This window comes from Chironomus tepperi, unplaced genomic scaffold (assembly GCF_022539635.2).
Source record: "Chironomus tepperi strain 1889 unplaced genomic scaffold, CSIRO-AGI_Ctep_v1 contig_354, whole genome shotgun sequence".
NCBI lineage: Eukaryota > Metazoa > Arthropoda > Insecta > Diptera > Chironomidae > Chironomus > Chironomus tepperi.
The window spans coordinates 1,963,005-1,990,037 of record NW_027226476.1 but is presented as its reverse complement, the minus strand read 5'-3'; the positions used below and the strand labels follow the sequence as shown (position 1 = coordinate 1,990,037).

General features: G+C 28.2%; 1 protein-coding gene across 3 annotated transcripts in view; it reads left to right on the top strand.

The window, feature by feature from the left end:
• Window positions 1-27,033, top strand: part of retn (retained) — a 39,716-nt gene that overhangs the window by 7,326 nt on the left and 5,357 nt on the right. For 2 of the 3 annotated variants that reach the window (XM_070645541.1, XM_070645540.1), the window contains exons 3-6: window positions 5,280-5,425; window positions 5,486-5,820; window positions 5,936-6,027; window positions 20,057-20,129. In XM_070645541.1, coding sequence (XP_070501642.1) covers window positions 5,280-5,425; window positions 5,486-5,820; window positions 5,936-6,027; window positions 20,057-20,129 — 646 coding nt within the window. Of the gene's footprint in view, window positions 1-4,993; window positions 5,059-5,279; window positions 5,426-5,485; window positions 5,821-5,935; window positions 6,028-20,056; window positions 20,130-27,033 lie in introns of those variants that run through there. The other variant, XM_070645542.1, reaches the window with a different exon arrangement.

Genomic DNA, 27,033 nt, shown 5'->3' with positions numbered 1-27,033 from the left:
ACAGTCTTGAGTCTTTTGCTAATAGTTTGAATCAGAATTTAATAAAATTAGTAGAATTAAGCTTGTAAACAATCAAAAAAATTTAAAAAATCTGAAGTTCAAAATTCTGGCGGGAAATTTTGTTTACAATTTAGGTTGTTTTCTAAAATTGCTCAACATAAATATTGAAATTAAGAACATCATATAAGCTTAAAAATACAATTTTGATGGACAATCTAGATATAACCATTCTCAAAATCCACAAAATAGGACATTTTGATAAGCATTTTCAAGTAAATATTCAAATTCTGCATTTCCATGAGCTGAGTAATAATTTCAAACAAAAAGTTCCGCTATATCCACCCCAAAGTAGCCATTAAAAGCAAGTAAAACCAACGTAATACTTTAATTAATTTACAATTTGATTTCATACCTTCCGCAATAAGAAAACAAATTATTTTAATTGTTTTTCCATTTTCAAATCCTCTTCTCTCTGCCTTTTTTCTTTCATTCTTAATTCATACAGAAAATTTTGCACTCATGTGTCGAATGTAATGCAGACTAATTCTCTTATTCTTACTTTTTGCAATGCAAGAAAATTTCTTTTTCTTTTAAATTTTTATATTTTTATGGATTGAAGATGTCTGAAAAAGAAAAGAACGACGAGAGTGAGGAATGAAAATAAATATGAAATGCATGATAATGCTGATGAAGAAAAGAAGAATGAAAAAAAAAAAAATTATGCTACGGAATTAAGGCAATTATTTTTATGAGTTTCGCTCATGTTTGCAGTAATATTCATGCTGTAGACTTTAAATAAATTATTTATTAAATATATTTAATTTTTATTGCATTGATTTTTCTTTGCCTCTTTCTTGAATGATGCCTCAACATGCTGCTTCATCGATCACTTGCATATTCATTGATAGACAAGACATTCAACATTTTTAAGATACGAAGATGATGATGATGATGTTGATGAGAAAATGGCTCCGAAATATGAGATTGGCATCCTATCTCTTCCATATCTAAAATGTTAAATGTGATCATAATTTATGCAACTCACACGATGATTCTTAAATGAAATACATCTGCATTTAGAAATAAACAACATTTTTATATTTTCTTTGAAGAGATTTTTCATGTTGAAATGTCTATAAATAAATTAACATTGAATGCTTGAGTGTCCTTTATGCCTGCCTACATCCTTCTTCTTTTCATTTAAGGCATTTGAAAAATACATAAATTAATGCTAGATAAAAATGTTTTATAGATTTTTGAATATACAAAAATTGGGCATTAAAATATTTTTTTTGGGTAAATTGTGCAGGCAAGGAATTTGTTATGTGATTAGTGATATTTCGTATGAAGGCGACAGTTGAACTTAAAAATGGAAAGGCAGTCTCATGAAGTTTTAAATTAATTGCTGATTTTAATTCGAAGTTCAAAATTTGAACTTATTACAAATTGAATACAAATTCAAAAAAATTTTAACCGATAAAATTTGAATTTTTAAAATTAAATTTAAATTTTTCACGACCGTTAAAAATTTAAATCATTTTTTGATGAATTCTATCTTCACAAAATGTCATTAATGATCCTTAAGTAAATATAAAATTAAACAAATTGCCAAATAAAGGATCGTGTCTTCTTATTCCAAGAAATTCTTGACATACTTAAACCAAATTGTAACATGAAACTTTCCATATGAATATCTAATCTCTTAAAAGTCAAATATTTCAATAAGTTTCATCATATAAAACAAAAAATAATGCTATGATGTCAAATAAGAGACGTGTGATGTACATTATCTTTTGTTGTCATAACGGACAACTTCTCCAAAAAAAAAATTATTTCTTGTTCGATTCTTTTGTTCATCAAGTCTATAAATTACCTGTTTTCACCAATCTATTAGCACCTCCACATCAAAACATGATTTTTGCTCTTAACATTGAAAAATTTCCGATTGAAAATATTTGATTCTTGATAAAATTAATTAAATTTGTATTATTTAATTGAAACATTCGTGTCATTTTGGTTTTGAACAAGTTATAATAAAAAAATGCCGACATTTTTTAATTGCTTTTCAATTTTTTCTGCCTTTTATTTTGTTATCAATCGATATATACCTTAATGTACCTCGACGTTAAATAATAATTGAAAATAATAATAGTCTGATTAAGGTATTTCTTCTTATACCCTAATTGTATTTGGTTTGGTATTTTGAATGCTTGTAATGAGGTTGGAGAGAAAAATTGGGAAATTATTTTTTAACGGTCAAAAATAATTTGAAATTTATTTAAGAAATTTCGTTAAAACTTTCGTTTAGATTTTTTTAAATTTTCAAATAACGGTCATTTGTCCAAGAATATCACTCAAACATACTTTTTGCTTTATAGACTGACTATTAAAGTTTGATGATGACTGATTCCGTATACAACTGTTAATTCCAACAGATCTAATCGATAAAATAAACATAAAGATTAATTCAAATGAAATAAGAAAAAACCCATAACCACTGACTAACGTACAATTTCCATCGAATCCAGGTTGTATATTTAGTTGATAAAGTCAAGTAATTTATCGTAAAATAAATTACATAATTTGTCATAATATATTTCATGTTCAATAATAATATTTTCAGGGAAATCCGTTTTCGATAGTAACATCGACATGTATTTAATAATATAAATAGACATTCAGGTATTACTTTTGGAAACAACCAATGAAAACAAATCGAAATATCAATAAATGTATTCAATTTCAATATAACATGGAAGAAAATGGAATGACAAATTCGATGAATATTTTATCTGTTAAAAAATAAATTAAAAATGGTCACCGGATGTTAAAACTATATAAGTAAATGCCATTTATAAATGTTTTTTTTGTGCCTGAAATCTCCAATAACATTTTGCGTCACCATTAAAATAAATTCTTCTTTATGTTCCTCATTTTCCCATTCATTCATTCATATGATAATTGTTTTAGTTTCTACAGAACATCCAGTCCTGTAAATATTGTGTATACAATATACAAGGGGTTAGTTTAGCTAATTTCTATTGAAAATCATTGTATATAAAGTCTTAATAATTCTATATAAGCACATTGAATATCAATGGAGGAAGGAAAATTTTTATTATTATTTATTCATAAAGATCAACGAGGGTAGAGTTAGAGATTTAAAAATGATAAAGACTGAGGAGGAAAAAATACGTTCCTAAATTGGGTAAAAATAGAAACTGTTTATGAGATGAAATTGGGTTAGTGTTCAATATTTCCAGTAAATAGCAATAATAAGGGTCTGATGTCGATGAAATCATCAACATGCATACGTTTAGCTGGGAATTATTGAGTTTAACAATCCATAACGAATATTTAATTACACAAGCCGGGTTGAACAAGAATTTTTGGCTAGTTAGTGTTTGATATTTAGAATCTGGGGATATAAATAGCTCAGCCAATCAGAATTTGATTTCGTCCTACAGTAAATACATGTCAAATTGAGTTAGAGATTGATTTTTGTGATTTGAAGATGGCTGAGGTTTAGGATTATATGATTCAGGCACTTATCAAAATATTATTAAGCTTCTTGTTTGATTCTCAAAACGTTAATTGATATTAAACACAAGAAATCATTGAAATAAATGACCGTGAACATCGCAATTTCCTTTAATCTCATGCAATAACCACGATTGACAATATATTCATACGTGAATGACTGTATAAAGATTAAATGCGAATTAATAATGTGTTGAATAATGGTAATAATAATTATTAAGTTAATAAATAAATACAAAAGATCTCAACGCACGTCTTTCAATGGAAAATAACAAGAAAAGAAGATTTTTTATGAGAATAACAAATAATGAAGCGAATAAAAAAGTAAATTAAACAGAAAAAGAGCTGAGAAATATGAAATCATCAACATATATAAATGGGAATTAAAAAGGGGAAGAGGAGTGCCCGTAATGTGTGATATTTATATTATTGTTGTCATAATCACAATAATATTCAATGAGAGACAATTTGATTATTAACATGACATAAATAAATTACCGACTTTGTTCTCATGGAGTTGGAAATTGTAGCTTGTCTTCAGGTTGTGATGAATTTCTTCATTTAGTGCTGTTGAGTTGTATTTTACTGAAGACAACTTTAATTTTAAGTCTTGAATGAAATGAAATGTAAACAATGATTTTGGCGCCAAAAATTTACTTTAAAAGAAAGAATTTTTTGGTAAATTTGTCATTTGATTTTTAGATTTCGAAGAATAAACAACTCAAAAGGGGTAGAAAACTACAAATTACTAAACATTTGATTTAAAATTCTACGAATCAATCTAAATTGAAGCTAATTTCAAACAAATGTTTATTTTTTTGTTGACGTGACAAAGTATAAAAAGAAGTTTATTGCATGTGCAAAAGAAATGAAATTTCTTAAAGAAGTTATTATTATTTTTTGTTGCGATTACAGTTCTAATTATAATTAAATATGAGAAATATGATTGATGCAGAAATTTGCATTTAATAAATCACGAAATTTCATGTCATTATTTAATTTTCATTTTATGCCTTTTGCACGTTTTCCATTAACAATATATTGTTTATAATATTAATAATGAAAGTATGTTTGTATAAAAATTCAATATTCAACTTATAGTGGCGATAAGGTTATTTCATTTAAATGAAAGAATTGACTTATTAAATGGTCAGTTACTTGTAAGCACAACTAATTTAATTGGATTACGAAATTTCAGTCTGCAATTTTTTAGTCCTTTGTTTCATGCAATAGATTACATTGTAAGGTGTCGTATACCTATAAAATTTATAAATGAATATAAAAAATCAATACAATTTCCTCTATAGTTGATTAAAAGAAATAATAAAAAAGTGAAAAAAAATTGACACTTTTAAGGCTTCAATGAGTCCTATTGATATCATATTAAATGTCTCAGACACAAATGAAGCAAATATCATAATTTAAGCTGTTTATAAACGGCAAACATGCAAAGGCGAATATCAAGCAGAGGGAAAGACGTCCCGCAAAGTTTTCATTTAAATAAATTCCACATAAAATGTAATAAGACACTTGAGAATTATACTTATGTCCTCATAATTTTTTTCTGCTCCCTGAGAAAGTAAATCGATTTTAATATTCAATTTATTTCTCATGTATATATGCAAGTCATACTGTACAATTCAATCTTAATCTAATTTAACTACGTAATTAATAACGATCAATAATGAAATATTATATTGCGTTTTATTCATAAACTTTCTACAATAACTACATTGCAGTCACATATCGATGAACAATCAGACAGAGAAGAAGATATGCGTGATTGTGATTCAAGTGATGAAGGTGTCAATGTAAACGGAATGAACGGAACATCAGTTATGGATTTCAACAATAGAGGAAGTCCCGAAAGGAATTCAGATATGACGTAGGTTTTTTAACGGTCTTCAAAAATTTAAATTTCTAACGGATTTTAATAATTTTGCAGCGACACTCCATTTCCACCAAATCATCCTTTGGGGATGCTAAGCAACTTATCAGCATTAAACATGAGCGTACCGACACTCCAATCCTTTCAACAGCACAATGACGTTTTGGAGAAAATAAAAATGCAAGTGCGCGACATGAAGGTCGGATTCATGAACTCAGACTTTTCAGCACTACATCCGTCATTCACAAGCACACTACAGAGCTCTTTAGGCTTTAATGCACATCAAGTATCGCAAGCACAAAATAATAATAATCAGAATTCATCTCATGGTAACAATGAGTCATCGAATGGCTTTCCATTTTCATCACCGACAGCAGCAGTTAATAAAGATGGTAAATGGACATTTAAGGAATTTAATTATTTAAGTGATTAATGAATTTATTTCTTCCTCTCTCGTCGTTTTTGTTACTCTTTTCGTTTTCATTGCAATTTCCGTAACAATTATAGCCTCAAACTCATCAACGTCAAGTGAAACGTCCAATTCGTCACAACAAAACAATGGATGGAGCTTTGAAGAGCAATTTAAGCAAGTGAGACAGGTATGTTGATCAACCATTTATGATTATTGATTGTTTTAGACTTAATTTTTTTGAGAAATGCATTAGACAAATATTTGCGAATATGCTCAGTACAGTCACTTGTCGACTCAATTATGCATCACAATTTGAATTTTCTGCAACATTCAAGTTTTCTCATCTGATTTGTAAATATTTGAATAAGTATTGACTACGTCAAGCTTGATGGAATTCCCTATTTGAAGACATATACATGAACTAACACTTGTAACTTAACTCTGCAAGTGAGTTGACAATTTTAATAATGATCCCCTGATGTGAACCCTAAATTGCCTCCTTTTACAACTGTTTCATATCAAATAACAATTTTTTATTTAATCGAAATTCATTTATTCACAAAAGTATAGGAATGTTTGAGGCAAGACGGAATGTAATAATGTCAATAGAAAGGGTAGGGTCGTGAAATTGCATAACTTGCTTTTGATTAACGAGGGATAAAGCAATTTTTTAGATTAATTGTATTGATTAATTGTTTCGACCATGAGTTGACATGAAATTCAATTATTTATCTGATAGATATAACCATTTACATGTTCAATTATAGTGGCGTAAAAAATTAATTTAATTTAATTTGTTTTCAATCACCTTAGTCTCAATTGTAGCATTGAGAAACTTCCTTTTCATATTTTAATAAGTTTCTGAGTATTGATCTGTGTGCAGTTAATATTTTACAAAACAAATGGCTTGTTTTACTGAGTTTGATTTACTTAATTATTATAGAATTAAGGAAATTCTCTATTTCCGATTTTTTTGTTTATTTTTATAAGACTGTTCAGTAATCCAATGTTTATTTCAGTTGAATTCAATTCAATTCAATATGAATTTCAAAAAGTCGTTAAATTTCAAAGTCTTTATTTGAATCATTAAGTATCATGATTCAATTTATTCATTATTTAGAATCTATTCATTATAACATTAGTTTCAAAGTTATGGAACAGATTATTGTTATTTTATGCAATAAAATATTAAACAGTTCTCAATTAGCCATCGACTTTTCAATGATATTAATTATCTATTTATTCTCATAATTATAATTATTTTTCATAAATGTACTTACATGCGTATGGTAAAATTGCAGTTAGTTTAGACTTAAATATGGCTCTTTCTTGTGTGTGAATTATATGCATTTTTCGCTTCCAATTAATGCATTATGCAATTCTTATGTTGCCACTATAATTGTGGTCGTTTTACCATATTTTTTTCTCAAATCATTACCATTAATTATGATTGCATACTATTATAGTGATTAATTTTCGCTAGCTGTTCATGAAATAAAATGAATCAAGATTCAGATACATTTGAAATTAAATGATAGGTGTTTTGAAATGCTACGTACCCTCATGTCGTCAGTATTTAGTAATTACAGGCATGGGAATGACTTTTGTGTAGTATAAATGTTTTCTTATGTCAATTTAAGTGATTTTCTATCTGAAAACTATAAAATTATTTATAAATTGATGTTGATGCTCAATCAAGAAGAGATAGAGTTGTGCCTTAACCCTTCCTTCCCTAACGTGCTTCCCTAGATCATCCTACATGGGCACACTAGCGTGCCGCCACACAGGTTGCTCACCCCTACGGTGCCCTAGCGCATGTTCCTATGAGGAGCTATAAAAGGCTTTTCATCTGACTCTGTTGGTGGCTCTGTCACCTAGTTTGTACGAATTATCATCTGATGTCTAAAAACATATTTGAGTGAATATTTCTCTTAAAACATCACATCGGAATCAACTTGAGTTAGTCAAAAAACACGTGTAAGACAACAATACGCGATTTTCATTCAAGTAACCACATGCTTCTTTTAATTAATTTAAACTTTTCAAGTTTTTTTCTTCTTCATCATCGAAATGGTTTTTCTATTTCTGATGTCTTTCGGATCATTTTTTGTTGTGCTTCTTTAATTGATTTTACTTGCCATACATATTTTGTGTCTGTATCAAGACACTTTGACTGTAAACGTGGGGTGGAGATCTATAAAAAATAATGAAATTAAATGAGATTTTTTTGTTTTGTGTTTTAAATGTCAGATGAAATGAAAATGTCTAGAGTTGAAAAAGTAAAGGAAATTACGTGTCATTGAATATCAATCATACATGTATACATGCGATGAATTAGATTACAGTAGAATTTTCCAACAATTTCCCGTCATTATTAAAAATAAGAAAAATTTCATCTTAGTTGATGAGGAAAAGATGATTATTAATTATGATTATTTTTTCGTTGGAAGTGAGAAATTCTTGTTGGATGTTACAACTTTTAATTTGACGACTTTAAAAGAAATGAGTTTTCAAAAATTATCAATTCATAGAGCTATAGCCAAAAAAAAAGTGTTGTACACGAAAACATCGCACGCTTATAATTGAAACATTATCTCAATTAATCAATGTCAACCAATGAGAAGATGAGCGAAAGACATTGTGTTGTGCTAGATATATAAATTCATATGTATATGTGACTTTTATATTTAAATAATGATGACAAACGGAATGAAAATGATGATGAAAAAATGACACCCCGGCTAGGATAGATATGTCTTGCTCATCTTTTATTCAAAATAAGCATTCAAATGAAAATTAGGAGAAAAAAATATAAATATGTGATCAAAATTTTAAAATAGATCTCTAATTCTATTATAATGATAATATGAATGTATTACAAACTGTAAAGATCATCATTACAGACCTCTAAAATAATTGTGGCCTTTTTATTCATACACAACGCGCATTTTAACTTCATTTGATTCCTTTTATGTCAATTTCTAAGTGATGAATGACTTTTGATGGTCACTTTGACTGGATGTTAAATTATTCTCGGACATAACGTGAATTTATTCATATTTATTCCATATATGCTTAATAATAGATGTTTAAAATGTAATGTCTTGTCAGGACAAGTTTCCTCTTTACTTTATGTGCCTTAAACGGCTTGAAATGTCCAAAATTAATGAAATTTCTAACAAAAACAAAGCTGAAAACTATTCAGTTGTTCAACATTTCAACTCAGTTCAGTTTTTGATTTTTTGAATTTAAAAAATCCGTTAGATTTTCACTTGCAAAAATGCGCATCTGTGGCAAACATTTGGACCTCCAATGACACTTTTACGCTTCTAAATGAACAGTTGTCGACTGTTTAGTTATTTATTCATACAAAATTTTTCTTTTATTATAATATATTTCATATATATTAATTTTGTTATTATGATGATATTGAATAGAGAGAAAAAATAGCTGAGACTGTCTATTCAAAAACTTCTTTATATCATCATAATCATCATCAGTATAAAAAAGGCACAAAAGAAGATTGTCGACAAATGGTTTGAAGAGATAATTGAAATAATACTACGTGTATTTCGATCATAAATAAATAATTAATGTCGTTTTTGTGTGACAAAGTCATGCAATTCATAACTGTGTGTAGATAGGTATTTGTGAATAATTTGAATAGATTGGCTGATGACATGTCTTTAAAAATATATATAAGAAATATAAAATGGACACAGGTAATTCAAACGAATTAAGAGGTATTCAAAATAATAACGACTTGTTAATTCAGCTCATTAGGACCATAAGTGCAGCCTACAAAAAAATTCCATTCACATTGCGAATATGAATCAATGATGATACATATTATTCCTCATTCCATTCCTACAACGTATATTTGTAGTGTAGAGATCAAAAAGATCAACGGAAATTAGAGTTAAGCATAACTATGTGGTATTTATTATACTCAAGAGAAGTTTTACAACTTTTTGAGTGCCGCAAATAAAAATTCTCTTTTCTGTTGTTTTTCTCTTCACACCGAGTGTGAATCAAAGTGATATTAAATGATGAAAATTCCTCAATTGGATACCACATGCTTATGTTGTGTGCTAGCTATATTAATAAACAGATTAATACTAATTTAATTAGTGTTGTGATCGTAAATTCTTCTGGATGCATTCCTGCTTCTTCGTTGGAGTCTATTTGCAATGAAATTCTTTTCATTTGTTTTACCTGCCATGCCTGCCTTGGTTAACATTAAAAAAGAAATATCAAATAATTTTAGCATGTACTGATATTAAGTACATCAAGTCTTAAAGCATAAATTTGAATTTCTTTTTTTTTGTTAACATCTACCTGTTACCATTAATCTCTATCTATATGTCTGTTTATAAATACATTATTATGCTATATTATGTGCACATTCACATTGTGTCGGTTTTATTACATTTTCTTGGAATTTATTTTAATTTTTGCCTTCGTCTAGAACTACTACAACTACGTACATGCTCATAATAATATGAATATAACTATTGATTTTGGGAATCACATTGCACGAACATAAAACATAAAGCAACATAATTTTGTAATAGTTTTTTTTTCAATTCCTCTTTTTATAAAAATATAAATAAAATTTCAGGTAATTTCCTTAGATATTTTACAATTCTAAAAAGGTAGACATTGATTGTAAGACAATAATCTTTCTTGCTTTACTTGGGTATTCGTATTCGTATTAGAATGTCATTAAAATTTTTATGCACAAATACAGTCTGCATTAATTGTTTTATATTTTTGGTTATTTTTTATTGGAATTTGGAAATTAAACAATTTTGAATTCAAAGTTCAAAGTTTTAAAACACTAATATTATCTTTCGAAATTCGAAAATTGAGTAATCAGTTTTTGAACCTTCTTCGAAATCAAATTCAACTTTTTCGAAATTAACTTCGACTTTTTTGATATTTGTTCGAAAATTTTTGTTTACTTAAAAATTCTAGATTGTTGAATTTGAAGACTGTTATTACTCATCAGTTCATCCTTTATGTCTTTTACAATTACCTGCAATTTACATTATCCTTTTTATTTACAAACTTGTTCTATCATGTTCTCAAAACTTCTTATCAGAATATTCTTCCAGAAGGTCTTTAAAGCAAGAATTAAAGATAATGATCCCTTCCAGAAATGATGAAATACGTGCAAGTGATCTGAAAGATTTGTTTTAAACAAATTTCTCATTCGTCTACAAATAGTTCTTATGATGAAACCTTAGTAACTCCAGATGCTTCCTTTTCGCGCACATTAGAATTCACAAAAAAATGTTCATCCATAACCATCCTCAACAAAGTCATAAAAACTTACGACATAACATATGAGACATAATCATCATCATCGTCATCATTTATTTCGAGGCAGATTCAAAGAAATAAAAGTCATGTCATACGGTAATGATTGACAAAAGCAAATGCTTTAAAAAAATTTTTTTTTGATATTTTTTGTATGCTTATTCACATGTTGTGGATAAATAGATAGTCGGTTATTAATGTATGCATACATAGTCAGAAAGAATTATCTTCCTTGAGCAAAAAAGAACATTTTGAATAGTATGAATAAGCCTTAAGTAGGATCGATAGGTTTCATTTGGCATATTTTACAGCAATATTAATGGCATAGAAATTATTAATGTATGTGTGATGCCATAAATTATTATTCATGTGCATTCTATGCTGCATTTTTTTAACTCCTAATTTCTTTCCTTTTTCTCATTATTTTATTTAATAATTCTTCATATTTTTGCTGCATTTCAATGTGCTGAATGCTCATTCTTACAGTGGTCTATGTTGCAAAAAGGAAGAGAAAGAGAAATTGAATATGAATGAGTAATTGATAGTTACAGTAGGCTCTGTCTAAATGAGTTCAATTTCTATCATTTTAAGAACATTTTGACAATCAAATTGAGTATTCGACAGTAAAGTTCAAATTTTGATCTCAAAGTTCAACTTTTGATCTTTAAGTTCAGAATTTGATCTCCAAGTTCCAATTTTGATCTTAAATATCTAAAGTTAAATTCATTCATATTTGTTTGACTTGTATAACTTACAGTAAGCGACCACAATTCCCAAAATCAAGAGAATTGACGGTAATGCATTAAGGATATTCTGAGTTTATTCTTTATGCCTTATTTTCGGACACAACAAATAGTAAACGAAGTTTCTACAAACAAACAACATAAATGTTGTCTCCTGTCTCTCACCAAAAAACACAAAATAAAGAATACCATTTTTTCGGTTTCTTTTGCTTCTTCTTTCTCAAAAAAATCTTATTTCACAATTTTTACAGTTTTTATGTCCAGTAGATTGTGGCTTGTTGCTAAGTTAAGAAGTGATATAATTGAAAAAATAAAATTATTTTCTGTGATAAAATTCTATGAAAAAATAAAACTTAAATGCTGCCATTTAATGACGGTCCAATGCAGGTGATTGAATCGGAGAATAATCTATAATAAAATGAAATTGATTTGGGACTAATAACCTTGTATGTGTGGTGTGGTGTCTGTGTATATGGGAAAATTAATCTGCAAAATAACATAAACATTTTAATGATATCAAGAAGAGATGAAAAGATATTAAAAGGAAAACGTTAGATAGATAGAATGAGATTAAATGAAAGGAGGATTATGGATGTTCGTCAATCAATTTGTTTTGCTCAAAAGATGTAAAGAGAAAGAAAAATTCTTGTTAATGACTCGATAAATGGATATTGCTCGTTCTCTTTTCATTTTGCCCTCGTATATCCATTCATTCAATCAATTCCACAAGACCATGTGAAGAAATCATTTAAAAAAAATAAGGAGATATTAAAGATTTATTTGTTTTATCGTGAAAGGTGCAGAATCTTAAAGTGTAGCAAGTTTTTCATGATTCCGAACATATTATATAAGGAAAAGTCTGTGAGACGTAAAGGGGTGTGAATATTTGATGCATTAGCTTGTGATTAAGTAATAGAAATGTCTTAGAACAGTTGCTTAAATGCTTTTCAAACATTAAACAAGACAAATGCTTCTTTAAACGAACTTTTAAAATTCAAATTCTTAATCAATTTTTGAACTTCAACGAATTTCTCAAATTTGAACTTGCCTAAACAAATTCAGAAATTTGAATTTTACAAATTCACAACTTTGGGGCATGATTTGCACCTCCTGGATTTAAAATCAACATTGTTGCCTGATATTCCTTTTAATTATATTTCATCATAAATTGCTCATTCTCTTTATTCAACTTTTGTTCACTTCCCATCATCATTAAATAAAATCAACCGCAAAATTCTCGCTCGATGTCTATTTCTGTTTGTTCATCAAAAAGAAATTCAGTCTCTTCTTTGCGATGAATCAAAGGCAAATATTATGAAAGTTTATGATGGCAGTATAAATGAATTTAATCTAAAACACACTCTACATGCATCATCATCATCATAATGCATCATATGTTTTTATGACTTTTGGCGAATCGCATTTCGACTTTTATTTTGCATCCACATTGCAGAATGAAAAGAACACAAGTAAAATCCGCCTATAAAAAACATAAATCATTTGATACGCGGAATTCATAAAAAAATTCATTTTATGTGAATTAATAATTTTCATTTTATTTAGATCCAGTTCGTTCTCATTCTTTTTGATTCTGAGAAATGATGAAGGAATCGATGATGGAAATGCAAACTACTTTGATGCGATTGACACTTCAATAATCAGCATTACTTTGCTAAATTGTTTATGCACGAGTTATTTTGTCATGTTTCTTGTTTGTTGCTGCTGTAGTAGCAGTGACGTTGCAAATAGAAGTAGTGACCCTTCATTTGCTACTCTATTGCTTAACAGGCTCAACAGAAGTTAAAAAAACGTGTTTTAAATGAACAAAGCGCATTAAAAACCACGAAATAAGGCTTAAAATCAATGAAGGCATTCAACATCCAAAAGCCTATTTTATTGGCACGGATCTAAAATTCCAATCATAACAATCAAGTCACATTCATTTAAATCAACTATAGCTTCTTAAATATTGCCAAAATATAAAACTTAAACCTTTATAAAATTGATAAAAATTTAATTCCTTTATTATAAGGCAATAAAGTTGGAAACTTGATTCCAATAAACAGGAAATCAAGATTCAAACTGCGTAGAATTCGAGAAAAGCAACTGGAGTTTTTGGCAATGGAATGTGAAGAATTTTCCGGTTCTTATTCAATAAAAAGAAATTTTTGAAAATAGTAACAAATAAAATTGCTGGCTCATTGCTTCCCTAAAGAAGAGCAACATCAATATAATATTAAATAACTTAAAGATTTTTTTTCTCTTCTTCACTCCATCACATGGATATATAAAGTGAGAAGTCATGCCGCATCTCATTCAGTACAACCAGCCACTCGTGGGTTCAGTGGCTGTAAATTAATTTACATATTCAAACATTCAATTATGATATTTCATCGTCATAAAATGTTTATTGTGCCACTTCTCAGATGCTGCTGTTGTTCACTTATTTATGGAACCGTGAAAGCTAAATCAAGTAGCACTTTTCAATCAAATCTCTTTATTCGAAAATTTTATTTTTATTGACGTTCAATATAAATTTCTTGAATCGTAAAAGATGACGACGAGACCAACGCAACATACGGACATAGTATAGGTATGGATGAAAGAGAGATGGGGAAAACAGTCTCATTGTGTGTTAGTTACTGCTTGATGATGCTTTATATGATTGGTGATATCATCAAATTTTGTGTTTTTTTTTCTTGTCGAGGATGATTTTCATCTTCTTCATTCATTTACACATTAAAAAGCTTCTTCTTCTGTTTGTTTTTTAATTCTCAACGATATATCTTTTTTATTGATATCAAATATATTGTTATAAAAAATTCAGGAGCTGCTATTCATTAATATTGAACTTGAGATGATATCACCAACTTGAATCTGGTTTTTTGAGCTGTTTTGAACAAACAAATTGAACCGGAAGATTTTAAATTTTTAATAGTCGTTAAAATTTGAATTTCGAAGAACCGTTGAATTTTGTATTTTCAACAACAGCTCAATTCAGCTTGAATTTAGAAATGCTTTAAAAATTCAATTATAAAAATGCTTGAGTCATCAAATCTACAGCTATAATCTCATCACCTTTACGTGATATATCAAAACTTATTCTTATTTGTCATTTAAATGAGTATGAGCAAATCAATTTAGTTTGTAGAGATAAAAAAAGCTGAATAATTAAAGTCGTTTTTTTCTAAAAGCGTTATAATTTATGAGATGCCGCACACTTTATTGTTGATTGGTTGAAGTTTATTGTTGGATTGTAATTAAAATGTTTAACATGAGATTTAAAGATTTTTCTCTTTCGAGTGATAAATCATGTGAGCTTGACAACTTATTTTGTCGATTTATATAACGTGAAACTTAATTAATTAGAAAATTAAAGTTAAAATTTTCCATTAAATTTATTGCAAAGTATTATGCTTTGGTTTCAGTCATTCCGCTCAAGCATTTTGGTGCGTCCATCAGGAATCATAAAGAGGCACCTTCATGCATAATTTATCGTATTCGTTTAGGTTCATAAACAACTAATAATAAAAATGAAAATATAAGAAATATGAAAGGATAATTCTTAATTTCATTACGGGCGTGTCAAATTCAAATCAATCAAAAAATTGCAACGCGAGAGAAATTTAATGCATTTAACATGTATGAATGTGTTTAAATTATAAAGGAAAGAAAAATCATAAAACATAAATTTTTATAGCACATTTGTGACTTACCTTCGTACCTTATTTTCTACAAGAAATATTTCGATTACTTTAATGTTGACTGTGCCGCCTGTTAGTTTTATTTCTAGTGCATGTGTGTTTATGCTACATATTTTTATGATCACAACTTTACTGAGCGACTTTTGATACTCGAATGAATTAATTTCTCATTTTATACAAATATTTTGGCGCGAAAAAGGATCAAGTTCAAAATTTGAACTTCACAATTCAATTTTCAAATTCTCAATTACCGTTGAACAACTTGAGAATCCCTAAATTATTCATAATCAAGACAATAGTCAGAATAACTTGATACTCAACTATTTACATTTGTCGGAACTCACCTTTGTGATGTTGAAAAGGCTGAGAGCTAAATGTAATCCCATAATAGAACTGTCTGTGTGCAATTGCAAATAGGTAGATTGATGCTAATGAAATCAATAATTACATTTTCGCGCAGAGCTAGCTGTTAATGATTCCAAGTGCGAACATCAGCAATACATTATCTATGATTAATATCGTCGATTTATTATTTTAATCAAGAATTATTTTAACGAGCTCAAAAAATATTTGAGATAATCAAGATTTTATTGCGAAAATTTTTAATAATATTTCTTTTTGTATAAGTAACTAAGTACATATTTCTAAACAGTTAAAGGTGAAAAAAAATTATTTCAATACGCAATAATTCGTAAAACGTGTGTAGCAATGTTCCTCTCATGATCATTAATATTTCTCTCACTCAATTGTATGTTCAAGTAGATTTCTTCACACACGGCAAAAAATATAAAAATGAAATTCTATTCAACGAAAATTCATCATTTAATTTCAAAATAAAGAGTATGGAGAAAATGGGAAAGAGTTCGATTGGTTAAATTGATGAATTTATCTGGCGCCTGTATATTCTCATAAAAATTATTATTGTTGTTAACTCTTTGTGCTTGTGCTTAAGCATAATCATAAAAAATTCAAATGAAGTGAAATGTAGCCAAAAAAATTAAAATAATATAGAGTCTTAATAACTATTAAAAATTTGTAAAGAAATCTAATTTGTATGAATAATCATCAACATCCAAATATACACAATTTTAATGGTCAATAAATACAATGGATGATACTGGATAGACATCATAATCCATTTAAATTTTTTTTTGTATAATCGTATCTCCAAGTCATTAATTTATATCATGTATATCAAAATATATTCTTCTATTGAATGCGATTATTACACAACGCCTTTGGCCTGATCGCCTTTTTATAATATTTTTCCATAAGCGAACGAAATGGATTTAATAATAATCGTAATGAGCAATAAAAATTAAAACCATACACAAACATTGAAATATTTGTCATAATTAATCATTTGACTTGGCGATGGATGAACGTCGTTTATGTATATCTGATGTTGATACATAAACAGAGTGAAAAGGAATAAAAAGACTCAGAAAAGAAACGATTAATTTCATTTCAAGATTTTTCTTCTTTCTCTCTCACTCACAATTTACCTTGATTTGATGGTACACAACGAATAATTTCATACACGCTAACTAATGTGTATCAAATAAATCTTATTATTGCTTCTCTACGACTTGATATTAAGTCTATCTCCTTTTGTCTCTAAAAATTCATAAAAATAATGAAACGAGTGTAACTAATCATTGAGAATTGAGCTGTACTGAAGCGCTTTTTATAACTTTAAACGGTTTTCCAATTTTTAGAAGATTTTTGATTGCAAACATTGAACATTGAAAACATTTTTGTTAAAAATCGTTATTTGAAGACATAATTCTAACATAATTGAAACAAAAACACCTTTGCTCACATGCATTAAAGCTCATCCTACTATTTAAGCAACAATTAACCAATAAAGAAAGCAAATATTTGAGTTTAAACTTCTAATGTGAGAAAAATTTCAACAGAATTATGATTTTCCCGCCAAAATACAAATAATCAAATTGTATTTGAGGACAGAAGTACATTCAATAATCAAAACCATTCTTTTACCATAAAAACGCTCAAAAGAAAACTTTTAATGTTTCCCCACTCATTTTCATTTTATTTCATGAAAAGAGGTTAATTCTTTTTAGTTGTTGATTAAGTTCAAAAGTCATTTTTAAGAAATCTCAAATGAAAACTATCAAAAAAGTTGCGCGAGCATTCAATGTTCCATACTTAAAAGAGAAAGAAAGGAAAAAAAATTAATTTAACTTTTATTGCTTTTTTGTTTCTTTCTCTTGTTGCTCGATTGACTGACTTCGAAAGAGCATGAACACATTTTGAATATGAAAAGGAATTCATCATATGAGTTTATTACTTTTATGTGAGATGTGAACGGTGATATTGGGTGCGATATACTGAGATGGAATTAATCTCTTTTTTTCTCCTCATCGCTTTTTTTTGCCTTTTCGTTCAACAATAAAGTTCATCAATCAAAATCTCTTCTGACCCGTACTTCTCACATTGATTGTGGGCATGTGTGTACCACTCATTGCAAGGTCTCATATATGAGTACTATAAGTGATACTTGTAATCACAGATAGGTATGAAATTATCGTAATCCAGCATCAACCATCTTTTTTTTGTTTCATTTGCAATTCATAGAAGGACTAATTACAATAACCACATAAAATTGATTTTTTAATTGATTTTTTCCTCGTTTCCATTAATATTGTAGTTTCTTGTGATTTGCATGGCTGTCTTCTTTATCTCTAATGAGTAAATGACAGCTATTTCTCTAGATGGAGCTTAAATTATTTGATTAAGTGAATTTTAAAGACCAGATTTGATTTGAATTCGAATTTTGGCGGGAAATCTAGTTTTCTATGAAAAAGCAACTGTCTTCATCAGTTATGAGCTAAAACCTTCATCACGTCTCCACTTCAATGCAAAAATTGAATCTTCTTCAAGAATTTCATGCCTACAGCTACTTCTTATTCTTGCACAACTATTTTCTTAATATAATTCATGCTTTTTCTTTCCATTATTACACCATTATACAGAGCGTTAAAAGCACAGCATGCAAACTTTGCTATCACTTAAAGGCAATGAAAATTAATTCTTTTGCGATATTAAAGCTAAATTAGGAATATGATAGCTTTCGTTTTATCCATAAATACAATAATTTTTTCAATTCTCATTTTGAAGCACGTGTTTGCATCTAAGATAAGTGGGCAATTGAAAAATCTCTTCTTTCTGTCTTTCTCTTTTGTACATCAACTATATGGATGTATATACAATGTAAAATGAAATGATTTTTTTTAGCAAGAAAGGAAACAACACCTTGAGTTCCATTGAAAAAAGTATTAAATGAGAGGAGGGCAGAGAGCCTTTTGTGGAACATTGTTACCTACAATGAAGATCTCTTTCATTTTACATTTTTTCAATCGAGTTGCGAACAATGTCGGCAATTTATTACATTCTTATTTTTTATTTTTTCATGTTTCTTCCTTGTGATATTGAATTGATTTGCCAGGTATTTTTTGTGAATGAATGTGTCGTTTTTGGGTTCAGTTCCTTCTGGAAAATTGGGATACTTCCGAAATGAACATTTTTAATGGTTTAATTTGGGTTTTGTATGTTATGGATACATTTTAATGTGGAAAGATAACAAATAAGTTTTAATATTTACAAAATTGTTGCTCAATTCAGTAAAATTGTTGCTGAATTCAGCAAAGTTGAAGCTAACTTCAGTTGAATTGTAACTGAATTCGACAAAATTGGAGCTGAATTCAGATGTTTTTAAGATAGAATTTAATAGTCAAAATGTTAGCTGAATTCGTCAATTCTAATATCAATCAAATGTACAATGTTTGAATTCAGCAAAGCATTGTGCTAAATTCGACAATGTTTGCTTAGTATTCCATATTTTTAAAAAATAAATACAACCAAAAAATGTAGTCAATCCCCAAAAAATATTCACTCCAAATTCCACAATCGACAACACACACAAATTTAGCCTCATCAGCAAGCCAATTTTTAATGGCAAAAATGAAACACGTCTATCGTTTCTTTAATTTCTGCTTTAAATAACTATTCAAATTAAAATTGAGCTGTAAAGTGAATGAGTCGTTTTAGTGAAAAAATTAATATCTATTATTTGCATTTCTCACTCTTCAATTCTTCTTGTTAATAACTGTAATTTAGACACCGCAAAAATATTAATATTTTTTTCTTTGTTAAACAATTTTTATTCAACCCGCATTGGAATTTTGAAAATATAAAAAAATTTCTATTTGTACAAAATAATAAAAAAATTAAATTCGTAAAAATATTTATCACAAATTCATAAATTAAACTTTCTATACATTACAGTACGCACATACGAGTGTGTAATGATTTTTTGTGGTTTTGATGAATTTATATGATGATAATTTATGTTCTTCATATTTTAACCCTTATAAATATGCCAATGTAATTAAAATACAAATTATATTTTGTCTCATTACAGTTATACGAAATCAACGATGATCCAAAGCGTAAATTATTCCTCGATGATCTCTTTTTGTTCATGCAAAAGCGAGGTAAGTTGTTATGAATTGAGAAATTTACATTGACGTGCAATGCGCATTTAATTTGCAATTAATGTAACATGAGATATAATGAAAACATGAAGGGGGAAAGAAAATGTGAAAATTCAGGGTGTGCTAATGAGTCAGCTACACACAGACAGTGCAACCTACTGTTAAATGTTATTAACTAGCAACTATAAATTAATTTGAATTTTAACGAATTTTTTCATTTTAAAAATTAACGGACTATTAAAATTTGAATGTTTTAAATTTTTTTGAAATTTTCACACTTGCACACCCCTCAAGTTAATGAAGAATATTTATGTGAGAGATCGCACTACTGGCATGAAATAAGAGAAATTAATTGCACTAAATTAATACAATTTTCATCAAGATGGAACATATAAATGGTGTACATGTGAAAAATTTAAATATTTAATGCTGACTGATCGCACATCACATCACTCAGACAGTAGTAAGAAAATACTCAACGAATTAATTACAAATTATCTCATACATTCTAAATAAATGGTGATTTACTTCAATGATATTAATAGACATTTGCTGCACATATGCGATATGTCTCATGTATATTGAATATTTTATAAAAATAATATTAAACACCAGCTAAAATCAATCTAATGATTTTTATTTTAAAGAAATATAAGGAAAAATCGATCGAGATTTTTTAAATGGATTTTCAATATACCTCAACGTAAATACATCCACGATTCTATATAAAATAATTTAAAATCTAAATGCATGAGTAACATCAGACATATTTCAGCGAGAAAATGATGATTAAAACTAAAACATATGTTTGACATCAAATGTCGTTCGCTTTAGAAGAATAACAAAGTCGTGAATACATTTAGTGAAAGAATTACTTCATTTTTATTCGATTAAAGATTGAAGTCAATCGTCATTAAAATAATAATAATAATAGTCGTTGAGATGTGACTTAAAATAACAACAGTATTGCGAATATGCATTTAAATATTAATTGCAGAAGCTTGATGAGAGATTTCATGCATATTACAGTCGATTAAGTAGTGTTTTGATTGAAATATGAGGATTGTTTTAATTTCTAAATATAACGGCTGGAAAATATTCAAATTTCAAGGAAGGCATTTCAAAATTGGAAAATACGTTAAACAATGAATTTTTGAAAATGTCAGCTCCTCACTTACAAGGAAGGTCTGTAAATGTCACGTTGAATTCGTGACAGGATGCAAATAAGAAGTTCATGAATATCATTCAAATTAATAAAAGCAAACAGTTGAAAATTTCAAAATGTCTAGAAAAAAGCATTTAAAAATTGAATTTATGATTCATTTATAGTCTGTCCATGCCCTTCATTTACAATAATTTTTGTATTCTCACTCTAGTTTTTTACCACTTAGTACACCCATTTTTACTATTTATTTCCTGACTTTCATGTCATAAATAAATCTGTCTGCTAGCGGTGCAAAACAAATGAAATGAAAATGCTATTAATTTGCTTTTAACTGACATCTTATGCGCTGTGACATGGATACTTTGTAGCTTAAAAACTGCACTTCTCTTAATTCAAAAATATATGAAAATTGTTGTTCAATTTATGGCGACATCGTGAATGAAATGAAATAAAATTTCGTTCGTGAGAAATATTTAAATATTTGTTTGCTAACTTATTGGATATTGCCTTTGTCGCTGCCTTGTTTATACACAGAAATATTAAAAATTCTTAGAAAATCGCCTTTAAACTTAATTAAATATCCGTCAAATGGTAGTTGAATGCATTGAATTTTTTTGGGATCGTGCGTATTTGATAATTTTTCATATTTCATGCTTTGTTCCCGTCTCAATGTGCTGTGTTTCGAATTATAAATGGTAATTAATTGGAACATTGATTTTCTGTTCGATTTAATTGAATTTTATCAGCAAAATATAGTTTTAATTTAAAATTTTCATCGACTATAGTGCTGTATATTATTAACGTTCCATATCGGGTGAATTAATTCTTGAGAAAATGATTTCATAAGGCGAATAATTTTCCATAAAATTGACATTGAAATTGTTTCTATAGAATTTCTCAGTAAGCCTTGAAACTGATTTTTAAATCCTTTCTAGTACACTTTAGTGTGCTGTGCTATAATTTCTACTTTATGGGATTTTATTCTTACGCCAAGCAATTATTTTAATTACTCTTATATCACGCTAAGGTGTCAGTCCTTTTTATATATAGAGAGACATGCGACACCTTTTATTACTCAATAAATTAGGTGCTTGATGTGACATATTTAAGATATTCTAGTAGATTGTGTTTTAACGGTCATTTAAAATTTAAATATTATTTATTACACATAGTTGAAAACCCCTTTTCATACAAAATGTCAGTCTGTTTTAGAACTTCAAACAATAAACATCTTTAAAATTAAATAAAGCCTTGTGGCCTTATTTTGGATCTAGAAATTATAGTTAAATATCAATCCTAAGACTCAAAGCTATCAAAGTTCAGCATTAAATGAATCATTCATTCTTAATACTGAATTTTCTGAATTTTATTGCTTGTAAACAAAGAAAACTTTTGTTTATCAGCATTCAATCCTATTTTCGCTTCTGTAAAGTCATTGAAGGCTTCTGTTCCTTAAATGAATATTTGCTAATAATTGCATAAGCTATGCATAGCATCCACAGTCATTTGACATTCATTCCTTTTGACAGAAAGACACTCTCAATTACAAGTATTTTTTATGAAGCCATCCTAAGGCATCACACGACGAAAGAAATGTAAAACAAGAGAAAGAGAAAATACAATAAATAATAAATTATCGGAATCACACACATAACGATCGCACCTAATAAATATCAATATGATTAAAATTCAATTTAAAGTAACATAAAATCAATTTACGTTATGAATTTATTACAAATGGAAAATCACACAAGCAGTGCAGGCAACCTGATGCATATCTGCGTTTTGTGGCGAGAATAGAAGGGAATTTTCTTGCGGCTTTATCTTCCATGAACGATCTTGATATGAAGATCGAGTTTGTAATTTCTCATGTCCATTGCAAATAATAACATTGGATAATTCAATAACAGGATTATTGAAGATAAAGAAAATGTAACATGACACCGCAATTTAATTCCGCTTGGTTATATGGACATGCGTACATAAGAAACACATGTGTGCTTCTGCTTCTTTAATATTCATCTCTAATTGCGTTTGAAATGTAATTTGACTTTTATTTTACACATTTCATTTCGGCTACTTAAATTATACCTTAAAAGTTTATGTTTGAAAATTTCTCAGCTGTTTTGTAAATAAATTCAAAAAATAAAAAGGGGGGCAAGATAGAGGAAAATTTTTTATAAATAAAAAATGAAGTTAAAGAGGAAAACAGATAGAAACAAATCATCAAATTTCAATAATTTTTTTTGATGAATTCTCAATCTATTGAAGAGATCAATCAACACCGTTTGAATTGAAACACATGAGAGCAATCGTTTGATATTAATTCCTATATGTATATGTATACATACTTTTTTTTTCGGCATGTGTATAAACGAACATATCATTTCTCGATTTAAAGCAATTATTTTATTGTGTTTACTGATTTTTTATTCCATTCTCCTCTCTCACTCAATCCTTTTCATTTCTGGATGATTTTTAAACATAGTTAAGAAGACTCAGTGTTTGGAGATGATGATGATTGCCCAGCGGCGTAGCATACTTTTATTCCATCACTTAAACATATTGCTATCAATCAACTACAACAATGGATATGTTCTTCACTGAACATTTCGATTTATTGCATCATATTTTTAGCATCAAACGCGCGATTAATTTATGACTTCTCTTTTATTTCTTTAATTTTTAATTTCTTTCTCTGTTGTTTTGAATTAAGAGTCAAGAAGAAGACACAACAGAATGAGATGAAAATGTGTTTTACAATATGAATGATGTGTCAGTGCCTTTTGGGTATACTAAGCGCATTTAATGTCTTTTTTCCATCTCATCAATTCCATTTTCCCTCAATCACTCACTCATTTAGTTACTCATTTGGTTCTTTATATTAAATTTCATACCACATCAAAGGGATGCATAGTATGGATTAATTATGGGCTGATTGGGCTTTTAGAACGTATTTTATAGACTTAGCTTTATTTTGGAATTCTTAGAAATTGGTGAATTCAAATCTCTCAATTGCCTTCTTTTATGTTTCTTAGCAAACTTAGAATTTGTGAGTATTTGTTAGACTCAAAATGATCAACCACTTAGTTCCTTAATTAAGTGTTGCATCTAAAGTTTATATTTATGTTGTTAAATCAAGAATTTGCAGAATTCATCAAATTCACACATCTTTATTCTTTGAAGATCAAAAACAGAAGAGTTCTATAGAGGGGACTAACTCCCATGAAAGGGGAAAGTCAACCAATTCGATACGAAATGTAAACCCACATTTTCCAAAGAAACTCAATATGGAAAAGAAGAAGAAATGACTTGATGAAAACTTTATTCCATTTATAAACTAAACATCATCAAATTTTTCGTAAATTATCATAATTAAATTTAACAGTTTATCTCTCAAAAACAATATTTTGTTCAAAAATAAAATTGTTCTGTTTAAAACTTGTTGCTTTTATGACTTTTTAATTTAGTTTAGATCAATTTTTATATCCATGAATTTTTTCATCTATCTTTCACTGTGTCCATCAAGTAGAACGGTGACCTAACGAGTTTAGTGAAACACTATATATGGGTTTTTTGTGCTAATTTGTGAAAACAAGAAAACAACTTTTAAAAATTTTGTGAAGGTTCCTGCACCGAGATACGTTGAATATTAAATCCAACCAGTTGACAAATCTTAAGCAAAAAAATTTTTTCAAAAAAGTTCCGCTAAACATTTTTCGATTTAAGTGCCGAAAAAGTAAAAAAACTCGAAAAATTTTCACAAATCTGACTTTGTTTTTTGTGCAAAGACCATAAATCAACTAAGTAATTGACTAAATAACTATGATTATTACGTCCGAATGTTATGTCAGATCAGTCCAATCAAGTCGATACGAAATGTAAACCCACATTTTCCAAAGAAACTCAATCTCTGATGAATGGAAAAGAAGAAGAAATGACTTGATGAAAACTTTATTCCATTTATAAACTAAACATCATCAAATTTTTCGTAAATTATCATAATTAAATTTAACAGTTTATCTCTCAAAAACAATATTTTGTTCAAAAATAAAATTTTTCGAGTTTTTTACTACTTTTTCGGCACTTCGAAAAATGTTCTGTTTAAAACTTGTTGCTTTTATGACTTTTTAATTTAGTTTAGATCAATTTTTATATCCATGAATTTTTTCATCTATCTTTCACTTTGCTCATTACTTCTTTAAATGTTTTTGCAATGAAAATTGCCGGGAAATAAACAAACTGGAAGATTTTGTAATCAATTTATTGATTTAAACATTTCTTTCCACCTTCTTTTAATTGCTGGGATGATTGAGATGTTATAGGAAGATATTAAAAAAGATTTCAAACTTTAATTAACTTACCTGCCTGCGAATTAGATGGAAATTAAATTAATTTATCTGTAATGAAGAGGAGTTGAGGTGGGGTGAAAACTAGTTAGGATGAAAATGTTGATATTTTAAATTTGCAAGTTTAATTTTCCAAGATTTTAAATATAATTCATCAAATGAATTTATGTGCGTTTATTGAGTCCTGTCGAATAGTGAGATTTGGAATTATTGAATTTCGCAAGATGGTTTCGAATAGCATCGAAATCTACCTATGGATTCAGATTATCACTTAAATCAATTAACCTGCACATTACTCAATCTCTTAGAATCTTAAATATCTTTAATTACAAAATTGTTGCAAAATTATAAATAAAATCTCCAAAATATAATTCCTGACCATCCCAAAAAGTAATAAGCATTCCTCAGAGCAGCATGCTGAAAGTAACATTCACGACTCTATTATAAAAATTTGTTTTTTGTTGTTTGTTATGAAGAACATTTTCACAACATTGAATGTTTATTCGTAAACTTCAAAAACATTATCTTTGAGTTCAGAAAATTATCACAAACATTTAAGAAGAAAACTTAAAAAATTTAAATACAAATAGACAATAAATCAAAAGTTTACCAAAAGATAAATTTTTGAAACAAATAAAAAATTATACAAACATTTACTGCAAGTTTTGCTGCTTCCATTAAATAATACACAAAAAATACCTGAAATCTATTTATTGCACAAGGAATTGAATATCTTTTCTTTTTTCGGTAAAAAAAGAAAGAAAGGAAATGAGGGAGAAAATTGAAATTTCTCTTTTTATAACATGTTTATTCTTAGAAGGATCATATCATATTTATGATGGATTGTGAAATACTTGGTGCAATAAAACAATTATTTTGAATGCAACAATGAGTAATTTGGGTATGAGCAATTTCTTGCAATTCTTTATTGTCTATATTAGTTCTAGACTTTTTGTTATTTATGTCACGTAAGATATGCATGCATATTTTGTTAAGGAAATACAACATGAACAAACGATTCAGATTTTCTTCAATTTTTTCTGAATTCAGCGCTGAATATAAACTGAACAATTTGAATTTTGCTGAATTATTCACTTTAAAACTTGTAAATTTTGCTGAATTCAGCTTAAAAGAGTTGATGAATTCATAGCTGAATAAATAAATAATTGCTAAGTTCACTGCTGAATAAGACAAATTCAAGCTGAATTCAGCGTTTTCTGTCCTCAATTGCTTAACCTTTACATAATTAGTTTAACTCACCACATTGTGTAATGATTCTTTTATCATCATTAATGCACATCATGAACTTGTTGAAATCACACAATTCATCAATATATGAATAATCTGTGTAAAAATATCATAGCAGAAAGTCTTAATGAAATGCTGTTTA